We start from the raw sequence: 19,801 nt of genomic DNA on the forward strand, positions 1-19,801 counted from the left end.
ACACACACACACACACACACTATAATTTCAGAGGACAAGCATTACATTAAAAATATGTTTTTATTTGTAAATGCGATGATTTCTGATATGATTCATGTTTAAGAAAACACATCTCCATCTGTAAAAAGAAAAAAGCGTTAGGTCCCCACAACATGACAAAAACTTGGAGAACACACACATATCCTTAAAGGCAGTATCTTGACACGAATGTCATCATTAAGCTGTTTTGAGGAGTGGTTAAGATGGGATTAGATTGATGGTTCAGTGATCCACTGGGATCTTGGCTGTTGTTGCTGGAACAAGTAAAACACACAGGAACAAAAGAGCAGTCAAAATCAGTACTGGCAAATTATTAATTGAGAATATTCTGTGGGTTAGGTTTGAAAATATTAATATTCAAGTTCCTACACACCCATTTACTCTTCGTTTGATTTTTCCCTTGTTAGACAATGAAAAGAAAACTAAATATGAGTAATGACAAAAAGAAAAATGCCAGAAAAATTAAAGAAAACAGAAAAGAAGTAAGAAGAAAGAGGTTGAAGAATGACGAGGTATCGATCAAACTAACAAACAAGAATGAAATATGTATTTATTAAAGGTTTCGAGTCATTGCAGGGAATAACTTACTGAATGCTTGGCTGGTTATCTGTGTTGTTTGCGTTTGTGTGTCTCGGTGTAGTCAGTATTTTATGGGAATGGTTCTGACCATAAGCCCTCAGCTCTCTCCCCGAGGACTCACTAATTGATGCTTCCTGGTTGTAGTTTTTCATGGTCTCTGTGCCCTAAGGCTCCAAAATGGCTTCAGTCCATTGAGTTAAGAGCAGAATCAAATCTAATAATAGAGACTGGTGGAATAAATGAAACTCTATTACTAAAGCAGCAAGACTTTAATTACATGTAGAAGTAAATGCTGTAGAAAAAAGGCAGACTTGGAAAAAGTCCATATGCAAGTAATTTGATAATTACATACTTACTCAAATTTATTTTCAAGCACAGATAGTAAATATTTGATGGGTACAAGATTGCCTAACATGAATTTATTAAGAATATAATTAGCAGTTTGGACTTTAACATAATTAGTAGTTGCTGCCTTATTGAATGACTGTATCATTGATTGAATATGTCTTAATACATAAGGTACTTGGTACCTGAATATACACTCACCTGACACTCTATTAGGTACATCTTACTTGTACTGGACTGAATTATTTTTTGCCTTCAGAACTGCTTTAATTCTTCATGGCTTTGATTCAACAAGGTGCTGGAAACTTTACTCAGAAATACTGGCCCATGTTGATATGAAGGTATAACCATTGCTGAAGATATTTTTGGGCTGCACATTCATCATGTAAATCTCCCAATTCACCACATCCCAAAGGTACTGGATAGTATTGAAATTATGGAGACCATTTAAGTAAAGTCAACTCACCATAATGTTTATGGAACCAATTGGAAATGATCAGAGTTTTGTGACATGGCATGTTGTCCAGGTGGAACCACATTCAGAAGATGTTTGTGCCAAATTCTGACCCTCTAATCTTAATGTTGGAGCAGAACTTTGGACTCATCAAGGTGAAAAGACGGATTCTTATATAATGCATTTCTACTTTACATAAGCACTTTCTACCTAGTGTTTGGCCACATTCATACTCACATGAACACATCGGGAAGGAGCTTGGGGTGTAGTACCTTCCCTTAGGCACACATGCGATTTTGAGTAGCCAGGGGTCAAATTAGTAGATGACCTGCTCTAACTCCTAAGCTACAGTCATCTCAGTTTCTCAAACCTCATCAGACCAGACAATGTTGTTCCTACTACTGTCAAGTTTTTGGGAGCCTGTGTGAATTGGCACGTACATTTTCTGTTCTTAGCTGACAGGATTGGCACCTGGTGTGGTCTTCTGCTGCTTGAAGGTTTGATGTGGTCTTCTACCTTGGTAGCTACGAGTGGTTATTTGACTTACTGTTGCCTTCCTATCAGTTTGCAGAAGACTTATCATTTTCCTCTCACTTTTGGCATCAACAAGGCATTTTCGATAAGTTATCTTCTATGGGCCATTCTCTGTAAACCCTAGAGATGGTTATGTGGGAAAATACAAGCAAACCAGGAGTTTCTGAAACACACAGGCCAGCTCATCTGACAACAACCATGCCACATGGAAAGTCAGTTAAATGACCTTTCTTCCCCATTCTGATACTCAGTTTGAACTTCAGCAGATTGTCCTGACCATGTTTACGTGCCTTAATTTGTTTTAATTTGCGGTCAAGTATTGTTCCAATTTGCTTAAAAAAGCAGCCGAACAGGTGTACCCAGTAAAGTATATTACAGTTTTTTCTGATGGCTTAAGCACATTTTTTGTAACTATTGGCTATTTTTGCAAAACTCTACACACAAATAAGAAAACTCTTCACCCAATCAGCAAAACATTGTAGTTTTCTTGTAAAAGCGAACAACTCTTGCTTAGCTCTCCACACCTTTGTAAAAATGGTATTTTGGTATCCAACAGTTAACACAAGACATCATATTAATAAGCACACAATGCACCAACTAAACGCTGATGGTATGAATAAAAAACACATCTGGCTTTTCCTTTCTCTGTGCACAAGGTAGGCTATGTCAGTTTGAGCTCATACTTTTGTCATAGGTCTGTAAACATAGAGGGATCCAAACTTCAGGTACTGGTGTTTACTTACACACATCAAAACAAACACAAGTGTTTATTCCCAAGTCCAAACAAAACAGTAATTTCACTGAGGAAAAAAAAGAAAGTCTACATCGTGTCGTCTCTCTGGGTCCGGCCACAAAATTTCATCAACATCACATGCAATGTCCTCGAGTCCAAGGCACCGGGGAAAATATCTCCTGGAATGGCGTATCCAGGCCTGACATGATGCCTGGTCAATATCCCCACATGCCTCCTCCATTGCCTGTAAAAGGGTTATGCGTTGATGCGGATGACGGTCATAGACCTTCCAGCGCCAGGCAGAGAAGAATTCTTCAATTGGGTTCAAGAATGGAGAGTATAGGGGGAGGTTGAGTACAGTGAAGAGTGGGTGATCTGTAAACCAGTTGCGGACCGAAGCAGCCCTATGGAAACTAACATTGTCCCATATGATGACGTATCTGGTCTGCTCTGGTCTATGAACATTGGTGAGCATGTCATGTAAGGTGTCCAGGAATGTAATAATGTGTGCAGTGTTATATGGGCCCAGGGTTGCATGATGGTGAACAACACCATTTTGACTTATAGCTGCACACATAGTTATGTTACCACCACGTTGTCTTGGGACATTGATTATGGCACGGTGTCCAATAATGTTCCTGCCACGTCTCCTTGTCTTTGTGAGGTGGAAACCAGCCTCATCCACAAAAATCTGCTCATGACCCATGGCATCTGCCTCCAGCTCCATCACTCTCTAGACAAGACAAAACAAATTCAGCACAGCAGGCACATGCACAGCACTACAGTATGCACTTCCAAATTCAGTACCAATGATACTATAGCTTACCTGCACATAGTCATATCGCAGCTGTTTTACACGTTCACTGTTTCTTTCAAAAGGTACTCTGTAGATTTGTTTCATTCGGATTCTGTTGCGGGCAAGTACACGACCTAATACAGAAATGCTCACATTTTGCATGTTTTGGAAGGTAGTGTCATCCTCAATTATGTGCTGCTGAATTTCGTGTAGCCTTATGGAATTATTTGCAATCACCATATTGACTATATGGGTTTCTTGGTCTGCAGTGAACATCTTCCTCTGCCCCCAGCATCTGGTCGTCTAGCAATTCTGTAAAGTAACAATTTCAGTATTTTTACATCTATGGTATTGTTGTGTTTGTCATCAGCATATGGCAGTGCTACAAATCTTAGTGCAAAGTGACTGTACTAACCGATTCTCATTTCGAAATATCCTTATGATGCCTGCTACAGTGTAGCGGCTCAAGTTAGGCTGAACCCGTTGGCCAGCTTCCCTCAGGGTCATTCCATGGTTGAATACATGGTCCACTATTGTAGCTCTGATGTCATCAGTAATTCTATTTCTTACTCTTCCTACCCTTCCTCCTCCCCCTCCTCTTGCTCCTCCTTGTCCTCTTCCTCTAACTTCACCTCCTTGTCCTTGTTGTCCTCTTTGTCCTACTGCTTCACCTCCACGTCCTCTTCCTCGGCCTCCTCTAATTCTCACTCGTCTCACTCTTCCTGCTCCCTCCATTGTACTCCACACGGACAGCTTACCTGTAGCTTATTTATAGTGCTTAGGCTGATTGGAAAGTGAACTAATGATCTAAAACAGTTTTCACATGTGGCAGTGTGCCAGACAGTTGGCAAAATACTGTAAATAATAGCCATAAATGTGTATAGTTTTGTTAGGAGTGTGTTGATCATTTGGAAATTGAGTGTAAAGCAGTGAGTTGTGTTTACAGTTCTGCAAAAAGAGTGCTGTGCAGTGGATTGTAGCTACAGGTTTGCAAAGTGTGTGTTACAAAATGGCAAACTGAGTGCAAAGCAGTGTTTGTGCTTTTAGTTTTGCAAACTCGGTGAGTGATTTTGGTATAAGTATTAATAGTTTTTGAAATTGTGCTATAAGAATCACAGTTAGGGTTTAAGCATTCAGAAAAAACTGTAACTGTACTAGTGATAGTTTCTCTTTGTCTTTTCTAACTGCCAGAATATATTAATATGTTAAGATTTGAAGGTTAAATCTGGTCCTAATTTATCAAAGTATTCACTATTTTGTATGGTTGGAACTAATATTATGCATTACTTCTGTGACTTTTCACAGTTGGGCTCTTTCTAGATTGCACATGCTTTCAGGACCTCTCTTTTACAGTTTTTTTGTAACATAACATGAAATAAATATGACCTGAATTTTGTTGTCCTCTTAAGTTAACATATCTTCCCAAAAGATTCCTGATGCATTTAAAAGCGTGGTTTGGAGTTGTTTTGATCATACACACAAATGCAGAGATTTTCAAAGGTCAAAGTTGTAAGTGTTGTCATGTGTGATTCATGTTTATGTTTAAAGTTATTTTCTTCATCCGTGAACAATGATTTTCACTCGGTTATGACATGAATATAAACCAGCAGAATTACTTGGAGAGTGAAAGTAAATTGATGCAAATCAGTTGTGCTTTGAAGTCACATTTATAAACACATTTTTTGGATCCACCATCTATTTTTTTTTTTGCTTCTGTTACGCTTATCTGCACACACTCTCACCTCTGACAACATCGCAAGCTCGGATGCACTGTCTTGTGTTTTTGTCCAACAGGTTGGGGCAGTCAGAGCTCTAAAGTCCAGATCCATCATAACACATGGCTTCATTTCCCTGGGCACAACATGAGGTGGATCCTCACCTTCTTGCTGCTATTAGTCCATGTCTGTGAGTTTTCAGAAGGCATCGTCTGCAACATGTGAGACCTCAGAATGTTTTTTTTAATCAAACATAAGCAAATAAAAAGAAGCTTTTTTTGTTTTTTAGTTGTCTTTAGTTAAATAAATGGTTTGCATGTTAATTATTATATATTTTGTGTTTGCCTCTTACTGTAGGGTGATGGGTACCAACCACCTCCATCTCTTCATGCCAGCATTCATGGGTTTTGTAGCAGCCACAACATCAGTCGTTTACTACCACAACATAGAAACATCCAACTTTCCCAAACTGCTGCTTGGTAAGACAGTGAGGGGCGCTTAATATGACCCATTTTGTTTATTTGACCAAATAAACAGCCAAGCAATTCTGTTTAGTCAATATAAAAGAGGATAATTAAGATTAGCACCCCTTCCTTAATTAAAACAGAAAAAACAAAAATATAAACCAATTAACTTGGTCTCAAATTATCAACCTTCCCTTTGGAATTTTAACAAATAATTATAATCATAAAACAAAATGCAGGAGGTTGAGTGAGGAGTATCTATCAAAAAACGGACGCTCATTAGATGCAAGGATGTTTCAACAACAATGGCAGGTTAGCATGTGGATGTTTTGCAGACATTTCATGTGAAATTTGCTAATCCTAAGAATATAGACGTGCCTCGCTAGAGTTCATCCACTTTCTCAGCATTTCCTGAGATTATTTCCTCTGTTTGCTAGGTGGTATATACTGAATCTATAAGCAGGTACTTCTCTTGAAGGCTTGTGAAAGCAATATCAACACTAGCTCCATCCATTATCTCCATCCAGATGAGTGTTTTAGCTTAGGTTCATGTATAATCTACAAACATCTGCCACACTGGCAATAAAGTGGACTATTAAGCAGCACCTATTGCTGACAAGTTAAAGATCAAAAGGTTTATTGGGTAATGACAAGCCAATAGGGAAGGAGATAGCAGTCACAGTGATTCTTGGGGACAGTTCAGGTTACGCCAAAGAGAGGTGGTCCACAGAACTGTTTAAGAGGGTTTTGCTCAGAGTGTGTGTGGTAGGTTTGGGCGAGATACTTGGAAAGGGGCCATTTGTCTGTTTTGCACCATCGAATAGAGTTGTTGCATGGTGTGACGGCCAAAAGGTGGGAATCCGAGACTTCACCTGGACTCAGAGAGAGTGGAAAAACAAAGCAGTAAACAGACCAGTGCGAGTGTGACATACAAATTATATTGCACGTTTGAAAAGGCATGTGAATTGACCATAAAAACTGTGAATGTGCATCCTGGTGTAAACAGAAAGCAAAGGCATGCCCAACTAGGAATGAATGGTTGATGTTTTCATGGTTTCCAAGAATCTTATTTTCTGCATAGTCAACACTCAAAATAGACTTTTAATATCTGCTCCCTGGGAGGAGTTCCAGAAGGTCCGTTTCAATGACCTAAAGTTGTTTTTGTGTGGACAAGAGGCCAAAATACAAAGAAAAATTCAGCTTTTTAGGGTACTGTATGATCTTCCAAAGCACAAATATGATAGCAGTGATGCGACATCTGTGACTGTCATGCTGCTTTTTGTCTCTTTTCTCAAAGTCCTTTTCATCTACTGGGTGCTGGCATTCATCACAAAGTCCATAAAGTTGTGGAAGTTTGCCGAGGACAAAGGTGCAGCACAGTATCTCAGGTTGTACATCACTGCACTGTTAGTGATCCTGTATGGACTTCTGATGGCCGTGGAGATCAACGTCATCAGAGTGAGGGTGAGGAAATACATTTCACGCTACGTCGGTTTAGTTCAAGGAGCTTTGTTTCTTGTAGATTGCAATCATCCTGGCATCCCAAAATAGTTTTGTTTTTCTTGTTTTTTCCTGTGTAGTTAATTTTGTTAATTTTGTCTTTGTGTCTTCTAGAAATATGTATTCTTTGCGAACCCTCAGAAAGTTAAACCACCAGAAGATTTACAGGATTTGGGGGTTCGTTTTCTGCAGCCTTTTGTCAACCTGCTGTCAAAGGTAGATTTTCAGAACCATTATTAACACAAAAAGGTTAAAATGCAAATTCTAAAGTATATAATTAAAATAATCTGTCAGTGCGCCACACGGCAGCTGTGGCTACAATGTAGCTTGCCATCACTAGTGTGTGAATGGGTGGATGACTGAACGTGTAAAGCGCTTTGGAGTCTTTATGGACTATGTAAAGCGCTATACAAATACAGGCCATTTACCATTTTAATATTTAGACCACAAGTACTAAAAACCAAGAGAAGGAACTTATTTTGTGTTTTAATGCCTCGTAACCCGTGTGGTGTCCTCGGGTCAAAAATGGTCCCTAGGTGAATGGCAAACAAGTATATGGGAATCCCGAGGACACCACACGGTCAATATTGAGTGTGGCAAATTTTTACTGGAACGCAACTTGGCAGCACAGCACAGAAAATTCTTGGCTCGTTTTTTAGGCGACATATTGGTGGATGAATCCTCTCATCATCGGAGCCCATAAGAGGCCTATAGAGCTGAAGAAGATCGGCAAGCTGCCCATCGCCATGAGAGCCCTCACCAACTACCTGCGGCTTAAAGACGCCTATGAGGATCAGAGGGTGAGCAGATGGAGGCCGTAAAATAATTTAATTTCACTGCAGTGATTTCCAGTGGTTGTTCTAAATTAAAATATACAGATCTAATTAATTTCTCTGCTTTTTCCTTCTATCCTCCGCCCTCACAGACACCTGAGGACCCGGATAGGTCTCCATCGATCTGGCGCTCCATGTATCGAGCATTTGGCCGTCCCATCCTGCTCAGCAGCACCTTCCGCTACTTGGCAGATCTGCTGGGCTTTGCTGGGCCCCTCTGCATCTCTAGGATCGTTGAGCAGCTAAATTCTGAAAAAGATGTTCCAGAAGGCAACAACACAACGGTGAGTGTTTAAGATGTATGACCTTTAAGAAAAGACGCCTTAGTACTGTTTACACAAGGCCAGCAGATTTTTTCTACACAAACACATTTGTTTATGGACTTCTGTATAACGGAGGGTTCAACCTTTCTTTCTTTCAAGCTTTTTTCCATCATCACTGGTTGCATAATTACAGTTCATTATGGAATATTACGGCGTGTTACGAAGTCTGTTTTTTTATTGTATAGTGTGTTTTATATGACTGATTCGGACTCTAGAGTCATTTAAATTTTGGGTTTCTTCGTGTTTTATTTTTTAATTTCAGTTAGATTTCCTGCCTTTGCTCTTTTTCCCGCCGTGTCATTTCCACATAGTGTTCAGTTAGCAAATCAGCCTCCTGTGTGGACTTAATACTTGTAACCAAGCTTTCCTGTGTTCTTGGTGTTTTTTTAGTTTTCCTTTATGGTCCTAGTTGATTTCCTCATACATAATGCTTTGGATGTTTGGTTGTTCACTTTTTTGTGAATTTTTTCTTAGCTGTGAATTTTTTGCTGACTGCTTCTTGCGTTTGGGTCCTCTTTCCTTTCAGAGGTGTATTTGTTTAAAAATGACCCATTCTGCTCATTTCCAGCTCTGCATTCTTGTTCTTGGACATTTCATGATTCACAGCTCAGCATAAACATCATTTTTCTTATACTAGGTTTTGGTGCTAACATGTCAGAGAGCTGAGTGATTAAGATTACCTCATTAGGAATATACACTCTCTCTGACATCATACATTTCTAAGAGTAGAAAAAACAGACTATTAAGCTTAGAGAGTCACGCCTGAGCTTTAGGCTCTCAGGGATTGTTTATAACATAGTTCATGTAACATAATACTAACCCTAATATTTGTTATTTAAAAAAATATAAGAATTCAGAATTTAACAATATAAAAACATCATAAAGTAAGAAAAAGCAGACCTCCAGTATATATAGTATGTTTTTAGAGATGAAGACGTAAAGAGTTTAATGTCATTCGTTTTCCCTTCTGAGAAATCATCCTGGAAACCTGAACCTTTACTCAGGCATAGCTGATGTCTCCAACACCATCAACAAGACCAAAGCCTTGTTAAGTGTTTATATAAGATCATTATATTAGTGGTTAAGGGCAGATCAGTGAAACATCATGGGTAATTAACACACTATAACTGTTGGGTGGTCCAGTCAGCCAAAGAGTGACTCACTCTAAGCACGACGTCAACAAGGCGTTGGTCACAGTCGCCACATCGTCAACAGTTCGTGTGCGACGCCGTGCCTGACGTGATGATGATTAAGACAAAGTTAAAATGACATCACACACACTTTACGTGGAACAGACCTTGTGGATGTAACTTTAACCAGAGCAGCTTCATGCCTGACTCCTAGCATGAAACCAAACCTGCGTTTCACCTTAACTTTTAATATTTTTCCAAATGTTTTCTCATTTTTTATCTTGAAATCCAAAGTATTTTTCCTCACAAATAAATGAGCACAAAAAACGCTTCCAGGACGTTGTCAGCAATAAAGGGTCTCCTGATGTCTGGAAGTTATATTCCACTGAATTCCATATTTGCGTTTTTAGATATTAATTTAAATTCAAGCAGATGATGCTGATTAGATTCAGTCACCAAGTTGCACCTTTTTATAGTAACTTCATACAGTTTCGGGGTTTGGAAATCAGCCATGAAGGACACATGACATCAGGTCATTTGCATAAATCCACAGAGAGCAGAAAATCTCCTCACGTACCAATTCTTATTTTAACCTCTAGAGGCAGGGCCCAGAGGGGCTTACAATGAAGTGACATGAATGCTTAAGTTATGTGAAGTTTCTGTGTTACAAAAGTGGATTTTTTAATGTGGCTAAATCAGCATAGTAACTGATGCTGAACACATAACCAGGTCAGGAGCAGGTTATGTTCAGAATTTGGTTTAAAATTAACAGGAAGCACCACATTTTCATGAATTCTTTTATTTACGGTACATTTTATCTGCATTTATTTGCAACTTGCAACAAGCTGTACTTCAGTAAACCCACCAAATGAAGCCTTTCTGTTAACGCAGTGCACACTGTGTGTTAACACAGTTAAAAACAGGTGCTTCACTTTCAGAGTGTGGTTAGTACGCCTGTATTGATGTAGAATCGAGTGTTCCACTTAAGGCTTTTATTTTGAAATGATACTTTATGTGGCATGGCCTTTACACAGTTAAAGTGACAGTGAGTGGGAGGCTGTGGAAAGGCCAGACTAGAATTGGGCTTTAGTTCAGTTGTCTCCCCTCAGTCTTTGTTAACTTGTTGTTTTATTCTTGAGTCTGAATTGCTCATTAACTTTTTGGATTTTGGTTATTTTCCTACAACCTCATCGCAGCAAATTCTATTACTAATTTTCAGAATTGCTTCTCATTATGGACTTTGTTATACTTGTATTAAGGTACTGAATGAAAATGTTCCTAGAATGCAGTTTTGATAATTCAAGTAAACCAAAAATTGTTCTTAAAATGGCTTTAAAAAAATTAAGCTAATCCATTTGGATGCATAGTAACAGTATATCTGGCTTCCTGTCTGATATCTTAGCATAGACCAGCATGACTCATAATTAGCTCGACCAAACCTGCAGCTCGTACACAACATTACAAAACAATATAAATATCTCCCTACAATAAAAAGGGCAGAGCAGACAGAGATCAAGAAGACTGGTCACAGACAGCATTTCTGGCAACCAAATATACACCAGCAGAAGTGGTCATAGGCATCAACTCCTCTTAAATCCATGCCAACCTCTCCAAAGGTCATAAAGCAGTCAGGGCTTGTAGGAGAGGCAGAACAGATGCTTTTGTAATGGCAGCGTATTTTCACACAGTCCACTTGGCTGGATGCTGGTATAGTAGATGTTAAGCTGTTGTCAGGTCTGTGCCTGCTGGTTAAAGTGGGTATAATGGGCAATTGAGATAGAGAGCAGAGCATGGCTGCATTTCTGAGTGACATGGAAAATTCCCCACTCACCTCACACTCTCTGCCTCAGTTTAACGTACACAGAGGGACTGCTGAGCGTCACTCTGGGATTTTTGAAGCAACAATTCATGTGTAATTTTTTCAATCCAGATTGATTTATCAGTGTATAAACATTTTTTTTTACTGCGCTAGAAATGGGATACATGGATAAAATTCTAATGTGTATTTACCATGAATGGCACAGCCATCATTTGCTTGGATACCAGCTGAGGGATAACAATCAGTCTGGATCATAATTTACTTTCATCTTATTATCCCCTTAGAGTTGGAGGTCACTGCAAATCAATAGAAAGTGATTCTGAGTGATCGCCTTTATCCTATGATTACATAAATGGGAGTAGTTCCTCTCCAGGTGACAGAGGCTCTATCCATGAGTGGTTTCATGAAAATGAATCATGGTTTAGTCTCGACACTCACCAGAGCTCAACTTAAATGAACACTGATGGACTTTGCATCGATGTTTCAGACTTTGCTAAAATACCAAGCGTTCCTTACTTTTTAAGAGCTCCAGAGACTTGGACAATCATCTCTTTTTCCACAAAGCCCATAGACTATATGTAAATGGATTTAGCCACTATGGTGTAATTTGGGGGGGGGATTTCCCCACTTCTGGTCTGCATGCCCCTCCCTCAGCTAGAGCTAAGAGCCAATCCATAGCACAAGAGACAATAAATCTGTTTCTGGCTTTCACTTTTGGGACTTGCGATCCCAGGACAGTAAAGATGACACTGCTTATGAGAGAAAGACCCCAATCCTGTTCCAATTCAACGTCTTATTTTTACCACTGCTGCTGCAGAGTGAAAACCGATTAAATGAAAGAAAAATGAAGTAGAATCTTAACATCAGATTTTACAGAAGATTCTCAATAAGTCCTAGAAATACTCTTTCTTTAGCTGATCATCTAGATAATTTCCTAATAATTATATCAATAATAATAATTTTATTATTATTAGACTGAAAATGTTCTGTAGTTGCATTTTTTATTTACACTGAATGATAAAGAACCTATTTTTGAAACACACTTATTTACATTGTTACTGATGAACGTCCAGAATATCCGTCCAAGGTTGAATTGAAAAACATCTCTATCTGAGAGAATGTTTTCACATATTTTCTAGCAAATTTTGGTTTGTGATTGAAATAGGATATGCTCTTGTTAATCCACCAGCTACTATGGTTTGTGGAACAGACAACAGACTGTCATCGAATGAGAAATCAGTTTGACCTCTGATCAGGTTACAAAGAAGAATCTTATTTTTGTACCTGTTGTCTGCTTGTGTTTGTAGGTCACCTATTTCGAGAACTACCATATGTCTTCCCATGAGCTGCTGCAGAACAGCTCCATCCTGGCTGTTCTTCTCTTCTTGGCTTTAATCCTGCAGAGAACCTTCCTTCAGGCCTCGTACTATGTCACCATTGAAACAGGCATTAACATGCGGGGAGCTCTGCTGGTGAGTGAAGCATCGTGGAAAATGAAAATTCGGACAGGTGTTTCAACACTCGGGTGTCACTTTGGAAAGCTCATCGTGAATGATTTCTATGATGCTTCAGAGTTTTATCAGCTCACACAGCCATTATCTGTCACCTCATGTGACACCAGGCTCTTTTAATTGCTGATGTAAGCGCCAGCTTAATAGCCACATAAAGGTTTCATTGGACACCTGTTCTGAAGTGTAACAACAGTCCGGTAGATTTCAACTGGCAGTCAGTGTTGAACAGAAACATGGAGGAGGGTTAAAAATTTCCAGGGCTGATGTAAATCGATGATGTGAAGGCATTTAGTTAGCATTTCTATTTAATTCAGTTATGTAAGTGATGGGTTTATTTATAGGAGGAGTCCCTCAGTGGGAAAAGTCTTTGGCATTCTGCATAGTGCTGACACTGTCCATTAACCTATTAAAACTTAAAGCTAAAACATTGCTTTTTTTTACAAATGTATTTAAAATGCTAAATTCTAAAAGAACGTGCTATGTTATAGGTATTTCTTTTTACATGTATTTTTGGCATTTAGTCTTTATCAAGACAGGCTTGTGCACAGCGGAAGAAGCAGCAAAGTTGCTTTAAATAAGCTAAAATTACTGATAAGTGGTAGTGGTAAAAACTCCCATGGTTAATGTAATTAGATGTTATCCAAAGTTTAGTAGGCATTTCTGCATAATTCAGTTATGGCAGTTATAAATATATAGATTCCATTAATGGGATATAGAGTGCCTGGCTCTCCATTAAAACCCAGAATAATACTGCTAGTAATGAATATATTCATGAAAACCACTGTGCCATGAGCTGGAGTCAGCTCAGCAGCAGACGGCAGACAATATTTTATTTCACTTTAACTCTAAGATAGGTACTAAACATCTAACCATTGTTTATTGAGGAACCAGATGGAATGTCCCAGTTCAAAGTGCTGGCCCTGACTCAACTATTTCAGTCAAAAAAAGGTTGGTATTACCATCTGGATTAATGTCTTTTTGTGATTTGGTTCTGGGACCAGTGTGGGACCCCACACTCAATAAACACAGACATCAGGTGGGTCAGGTGGGTTCCACAGCAGCTTGCAAATGTTCAGCGACCTTTTAAAACAAGGTGACTGCCTTTAAAAGGTTGGCATTATAGATGAACTAATATGTCTATCTATCCATCATCTTAAACTTTCCTTCATCTGTCTTATTATCTGTCTTGTCTAGGCAATGATCTACAACAAAATCCTACGCCTATCCACCTCCAACATGTCAATGGGGGAGATGACGTTGGGGCAAATCAACAACCTGGTTGCTATAGAAACCAACCAGCTCATGTGGTTCCTCTTCCTCTGCCCCAACCTGTGGGCCATGCCCGTGCAGGTAAGATAAGCCATATTCTTAAACATATTTGGATATGTTTTACTCCTATCAATAGTTTTTCAAGTCAGGTCTTTTTGTTCCTTTGCAGATTGTGATGGGAATAATTCTGCTCCGTCATTTTATGGGCTCGAGTGCCTTGGTAGGAGCGGCTGTCATAGTTCTGCTGGCTCCGGTCCAGTACCTTATAGCTACAAAGCTGGCAGACACGCAGAAAATCACACTGGTAAAGAATATATTTATAAATATAAAATAAATGTTTTCTCAGTTTAGAAAACAAAATTTCCTGCGTAATTCTGAACAAAAATCTTCTTTGAATGTCTTATTTACTATTTCAGGAACACAGTACAGATCGTGTTAAAAAGACCACTGAGATCCTAAAGGGCATAAAGTTGCTGAAGCTGTACGCCTGGGAGAACATCTTCTGTGACAGTGTGGAGGAGACCAGAGGCAAAGAGCTCACCAGCCTCAGGACCTTCGCCTTCTACACATCCATGTCCAGTAAGATGAAAATCAGTAGCAGGAGTTTTAAGTATGTGAGCAGAATGTCTGCAGACCAGCAGAAATGGAATTTGTTTGGCATGTACAGAATGAATCTTGTTTGAAACACCACACATATATTCAGCGATGGTTAGCATAAATAATTTTTCTAGGAAATTATTTCCACAGTACAACTTAACAAACAGTTAAATTACAGCATTAATTACTGCACTTGGTTTTCAGGTGATTATATTTAATTTATACATTCTTCCCTTAGACAGTATCCTTCAAAGCAATAGCATACATTTTCACTGCTATGCAGATGGTATCCAGCTTTATCTGTCCATGAAGCCAGATAACACACACCAATTAGTTAAACTGCAGTAGTGGCTTAAAGATATTAAAACCTGGATGACCTCTTTTTATAAATTCAGATAAAACTGAGGTTATTGTACTCGGCCCTAAAAATCTCACAAACATGGTGTCTAACCAGATGCTTACTCTGGATGGCATTACCTTGGCCTCCAGTAACACTGAGGAATCTTGGAGTCATCTTTGACCAGGATATGTCCTACAGTGTGCATATTAAACATATGTAACACTTAATATGAAACACTGATTTTTTAAATTTACACAATATCCTAAAATTGGAAATATCCTGTCTCAGAGTGATGCTGAAAAACTAGTTCATCCATTTATTAATTCTGCACTGAGTGTTTCTTTTTCATTCCCCTTTTTTGCTCACAATGTGTTTACACAAAATTTTGCATTTAATTATTAGCTATTATTAAACTCTAGATCTCTTCCACAGTGTCCTGTCTCCCACCCTCACCCCCAAAGATTTTCTCTGTATTATTGTAGGGTCTTTACACAATATAAAGGGCCTCAGGAACCTCTTTTTGTGATATAAATGCAACTGAATAATTGTTACTGTTATACAGTATTTGATTATAGAGAAGGCTCTTGTCTAGCCCACATTCATAAGTGCTGTTTTTGAATAATAGTTAAAACAATGCAACATTTGTTTTTCAAAGAATAATTTTTTTAAAAGGGACTTAAAGTATGTTATAAAGCTTGTATTGTTACCTAAATCAGCTAAGTTACTATCCTACCAATAAAACCTGTTCCCTTTTTTTGTGCAGTTTTCATGAATGCTGCTATTCCCATTGCTGCGGTTCTAGCCGTAAGTCAGTTTTATTACAATCTGTAAAAGAATTTGACTCTGCTTTAAATGTTCTACTTGCTTATTTCTTAAGCTATAATTCAACAGCATAAGGAAGAGATGTTAAACTTGTCTTTTGTTGTTTTTTTGCAGACATTTGTGACGTATCACATCCTCAATGAAGAAGGCCCCAGTCCTTCTCAGGCCTTTGCAGCTCTGTCACTGTTTCACATCCTGGTCACCCCGCTCTTCCTGCTTTCCACTGTTGTCAGATTTGCTGTGAAGGCTCTGGTTAGGTGAGTGTTTAGATTTATTTGTATTGTAAAAGGTTGTGGACAGCTGGTTGGCATGCTGTGACTGAAGGAGAGGGGATGTGGACATGACTAAACATGGAGTACAAACTGAACATGGCTTCAGCGGCAAATCTAATTAAAGGAACGTCAAGGAAACCCAACAACAGTCATGAGAAACTCTAAACTCCTGAGAGATTACCGGTATTGGAATCATCACAGTGTCACTGTTAATGGGCTGTGTGTGTGTGTGTGTGTGTGTGTGTGTGTGTGTGTGTGTGTGTTCTTACAGTGTTCAGAAGCTTGGTGAGTTTCTACAGAGTGATGAAATTGGAGACGACAGCTGGAGAAATGGTGACATATCTGTTTCCTTCGAAGCTGGAAAGAAACCCATGGGGATGGTGAGTTACGATACCAGATCAATAAAAAAGACCAAGGAAAAGTGCAAAAGTAACAGTTTGTATTTTTGACTGCTACACCTCTGAGCCTGTTTGGGGTATTTGAACATTTTACCACTCAGTGAAATACAGGCCTAATCGTGTGGCTGCAGTGGGATTATCACTGTTTGTGTTCAAATGGACAGTCAGACCACAAAGCTGAGTGACTCACATGATTCATTAGAGCTGTAATGGTTTTCAGATAAGATTGTAACAGGAAATTTAAAAAACAGCATACCCATTTATGACATATTTTTTCGACTCATTTTATTCTCACTCAAAATCAGCTAAAATTAGACAACATAGAAAATAAAACCCCGTAACAGTAATACCGGATTTTGTTTTCATCTCCATTATCATTTTATCGCCTCTACTTAATGTTAAAAACACATTTTTTTAGACATTCTTTAGCAACTAAACTTCTTATGTGTGGAAACTAAGCAGCAGTCATGGGGTGTTTACTAAATGTAAGACCAAAGTGGAGATATTTGGCCATAAACGTAGCATGTCAGCACAAACGCCTCATACCAACTGTCTGCACGACAGTTGGTATGAGGAGAGATTATGATTTGGTATTGTTTTCTAACCACAGCACCTGGGCACCTTGCAGTCACTGAGTACATCATGATCTCCTCTGCACACCAAAATATTCTAGAGTGTGATGTGAGGGCATTTGCCTGACAACTAAAGCTTGACCCACAGAAATTGACGGTTACCTGCTTCCTAGTATCTCCAATGACATCAATCACATGCCCTTTTCTAGCTGGTCCCTAATCCTGGGTTATGTAGCCAATATGGAGATCTTTGAGAGTGAAAACTGTGACTTTTATGGATACAGCATCCTGGTACTTGGAGTACACTCACATACTGTAGCCTGACTACATCTTCTTGATGAACGTGTGAATACTTTTACTTTTGTGTGGAGATTTTAGTTGTGGAACTTCACGTGCAATTTAGAAACATTGATGAACTTTGTTTTTGTATCTGGATCATATAATAATAATGAGGACTGAGTCCATTGGGGCAACGTTTGCAGAAAAGTCTTATGTTTATTATCAAATGCTCACTCCCTTCTCTCCCTTTTTCTTTCGGTTGTCCCTCTCAAGACCAAAGCCATCAACAGGAAGCAGCCAATGCGCTACCAAATGGACAACTATGAGCAGCCAACCAGGCGACAGATGAGACCCTCGGAGACAGAGGATGTGGCTGTAAAGGTCATGCTCAAAGTTTATGTGTTAGGGGAAAGTTTACAGGGGTGTAGGTTAGATAGAGGCTATGATCACATGTAAAGTGCAACACATGGACCCACATCTACCCATTTATCAATGAACTTTTTGTTTTTTTGGCAGCTTTAGAGGAACTGGCTGTGGTTTAATTTGTAGTAATGGACACCTTTGACTTTCCAGAGCTGTAGATGTGGGATAAAGAAAGTAGATGATGGGACTGGAAAGACATCATTAGTATCGGAGCAGAAACCTTTGTCTTGATATCTAACCCACTGGTGTCTTGGAGGGTTTTCAGCATGTGACACTAAGAGTGGGGGTTATGAGCAACACATTTAGGTGCAATGAACTCAGTTGTCCAGACTGACAGTTCCCTCTTAAAGGTAAATAGTCTTTTGAGGATGGTTATGCTTAGATGCAGAGGAAAGGTTCCTGTTTTGATGGGAATAAAGAGAGAGGAAACTCATTCAGCCATGTTATCGGCTGCCTGTTCAAGGCAGGTGCAGGATTTCCCTGACAAACTCACCTGGAGAGTGGACAGCAGACACGATAAAACCACCTTTTCGAGAAGAAGCATCAGATGGATAAGCACAGAAGGGCTGCGTGCTGTTGCTGCCACTTATCTCACTTTTATGAGCAGCTGTTTCATATCTTTATTGTTTATGCGTCCATGGGTTTTTGCCTGCAATCATACATGCGACATGCGTGTGTGCACATACTCTCACTCCTCTCAGGAAGTGCAGGATTCACATGAGAATTTGTTGTCCCTTAAAGGGCCTTGTGGATGTGTCCAAGGTTTTCTCAGCCCCTCTGTGAAGACTCCTCTTCCTGTCCCATCCCTGTGGAATGATGCTATTCCCCAGATGGCAGACCCCCAATTAGAGTGGTAGCTTTTCCATGCTTGACACAGACCTTGTTGACTTATCAGTGTAAAACTTGTTTGTTATGCATTACACACACCCACATATACAAGGTTATGGCCATTTAAAGGAGGCCTTTGCTTTTCCTTTTTCTATCAGATATGTATTTTGGTGGATGCTCATGTTAAACATGGCCAACCAACAGGCCATCCAAACTCCACACAGAAGGGTTTCTGTGTGGAGATCCAGATCCAGGAAAATCTGGACACAATGCAGATATAGCATTAATGTTAATGTAGTTCCCCTAAAATTCTGAGAATAGAGAAAATTGAAGCTTTTGTCTTCATCATACAGGCTTTAAATCAGGTTCATAAAATGTTTAACTCGGCTTCACAGGCTTGAGAAAGCTGCAGAGAAATACACCAGGGTTCATCTTGTTTTTTATATTTCTTATCTGTCAGTCTTTTGTTTTGTTCACTGTCTTATTTACATATCATCAGGCCCATTTCCTGCAGCTGCACATTTTCTATTAAATATTTTGACTACATTTATCTGCTCTCAGCAAAATCTCATCTTTTTATTTTCACTCCCCTTTTTGCACATCTCCTCTCCCTGTCCTTTCTCCTTCCTCCCTTGTCAAATTGTTGATAGTATCTTAACTTGCTTTCCATTTTTATATACCTCATCCTGCTTTTTGTAATCTTGGTTGTTTACTTTTGCTCAGGAGCATGGACATACATCTGAGATTTCCCGTGTGTGTTTTGGTGGTCATGCATGAACAGCCTGCTCAATTGAGGTGTATTTGTTTCTTAGACACTCAGTGTAAAACAATGTCTAAATATTATAATCTTTACTTTTGGTGCTATAATCTTTTAAAAGAGATCTTTCATCATCTTATGATGCTCTTATATTCTTGATTCCTTTGGGATCGGGTCATTGGGAAAAGGAAGCTTTGAAGAAAGTTTGCGTTTCAGGGGGTGTCCCGGCATAAAATAATAAAAATAAATAAATGCAACAGATGGGAGGAATGTAAACAAACTCCATGCATGAAGAGATATAGACGAGGGATTAGATACACAAGTCTGCTACGTGCTGATCGGCGGGTTTCTGGACACAAATAATGAAGCTTTCAAAAAGAAATTTCATTGATAGTGGAGCTTAAATTTAAGACTTCTTCCATTTGATCTTGCTTTAATGCCACGTCGTGAAGAAGCAATGAGCGGAGGG

General features: G+C 39.1%; 1 protein-coding gene across 15 annotated transcripts in view; it reads left to right on the forward strand.

Annotated features, from left to right (window-relative positions):
- abcc9 (ATP-binding cassette, sub-family C (CFTR/MRP), member 9) overlaps positions 1 to 19,801 on the forward strand; it is a 75,764-nt gene that overhangs the window by 8,898 nt on the left and 47,065 nt on the right. For 9 of the 15 annotated variants that reach the window (XR_006054317.1, XM_042220158.1, XM_042220159.1 and 6 more), the window contains 14 exons: positions 5,275 to 5,416; positions 5,550 to 5,674; positions 6,957 to 7,123; positions 7,274 to 7,375; positions 7,819 to 7,959; positions 8,085 to 8,276; positions 12,572 to 12,736; positions 13,970 to 14,125; positions 14,214 to 14,348; positions 14,461 to 14,623; positions 15,745 to 15,785; positions 15,918 to 16,060; positions 16,347 to 16,455; positions 17,598 to 17,705. Coding sequence is in view for 12 of the 15 variants with exons in the window: in XM_042220158.1 (XP_042076092.1) it covers positions 5,275 to 5,416; positions 5,550 to 5,674; positions 6,957 to 7,123; positions 7,274 to 7,375; positions 7,819 to 7,959; positions 8,085 to 8,276; positions 12,572 to 12,736; positions 13,970 to 14,125; positions 14,214 to 14,348; positions 14,461 to 14,623; positions 15,745 to 15,785; positions 15,918 to 16,060; positions 16,347 to 16,455; positions 17,598 to 17,705 (1,889 nt within the window). In the remaining 3 variants the exon portion in view is untranslated. The remainder of the gene's footprint in view (positions 1 to 5,274; positions 5,417 to 5,549; positions 5,675 to 6,956; positions 7,124 to 7,273; positions 7,376 to 7,818; positions 7,960 to 8,084; positions 8,277 to 12,571; positions 12,737 to 13,969; positions 14,126 to 14,213; positions 14,349 to 14,460; positions 14,624 to 15,744; positions 15,786 to 15,917; positions 16,061 to 16,346; positions 16,456 to 17,597; positions 17,706 to 19,801) is intronic. The other 6 variants (XR_006054319.1, XR_006054318.1, XM_042220160.1 and 3 more) reach the window with 1 other exon arrangement.

The sequence above is a fragment of the Haplochromis burtoni genome, unplaced genomic scaffold (genome assembly GCF_018398535.1).
Source record: "Haplochromis burtoni strain Fernald_Lab_line unplaced genomic scaffold, NCSU_Asbu1 Contig_44, whole genome shotgun sequence".
NCBI classification, from domain to species: Eukaryota; Metazoa; Chordata; class Actinopteri; order Cichliformes; family Cichlidae; genus Haplochromis; species Haplochromis burtoni.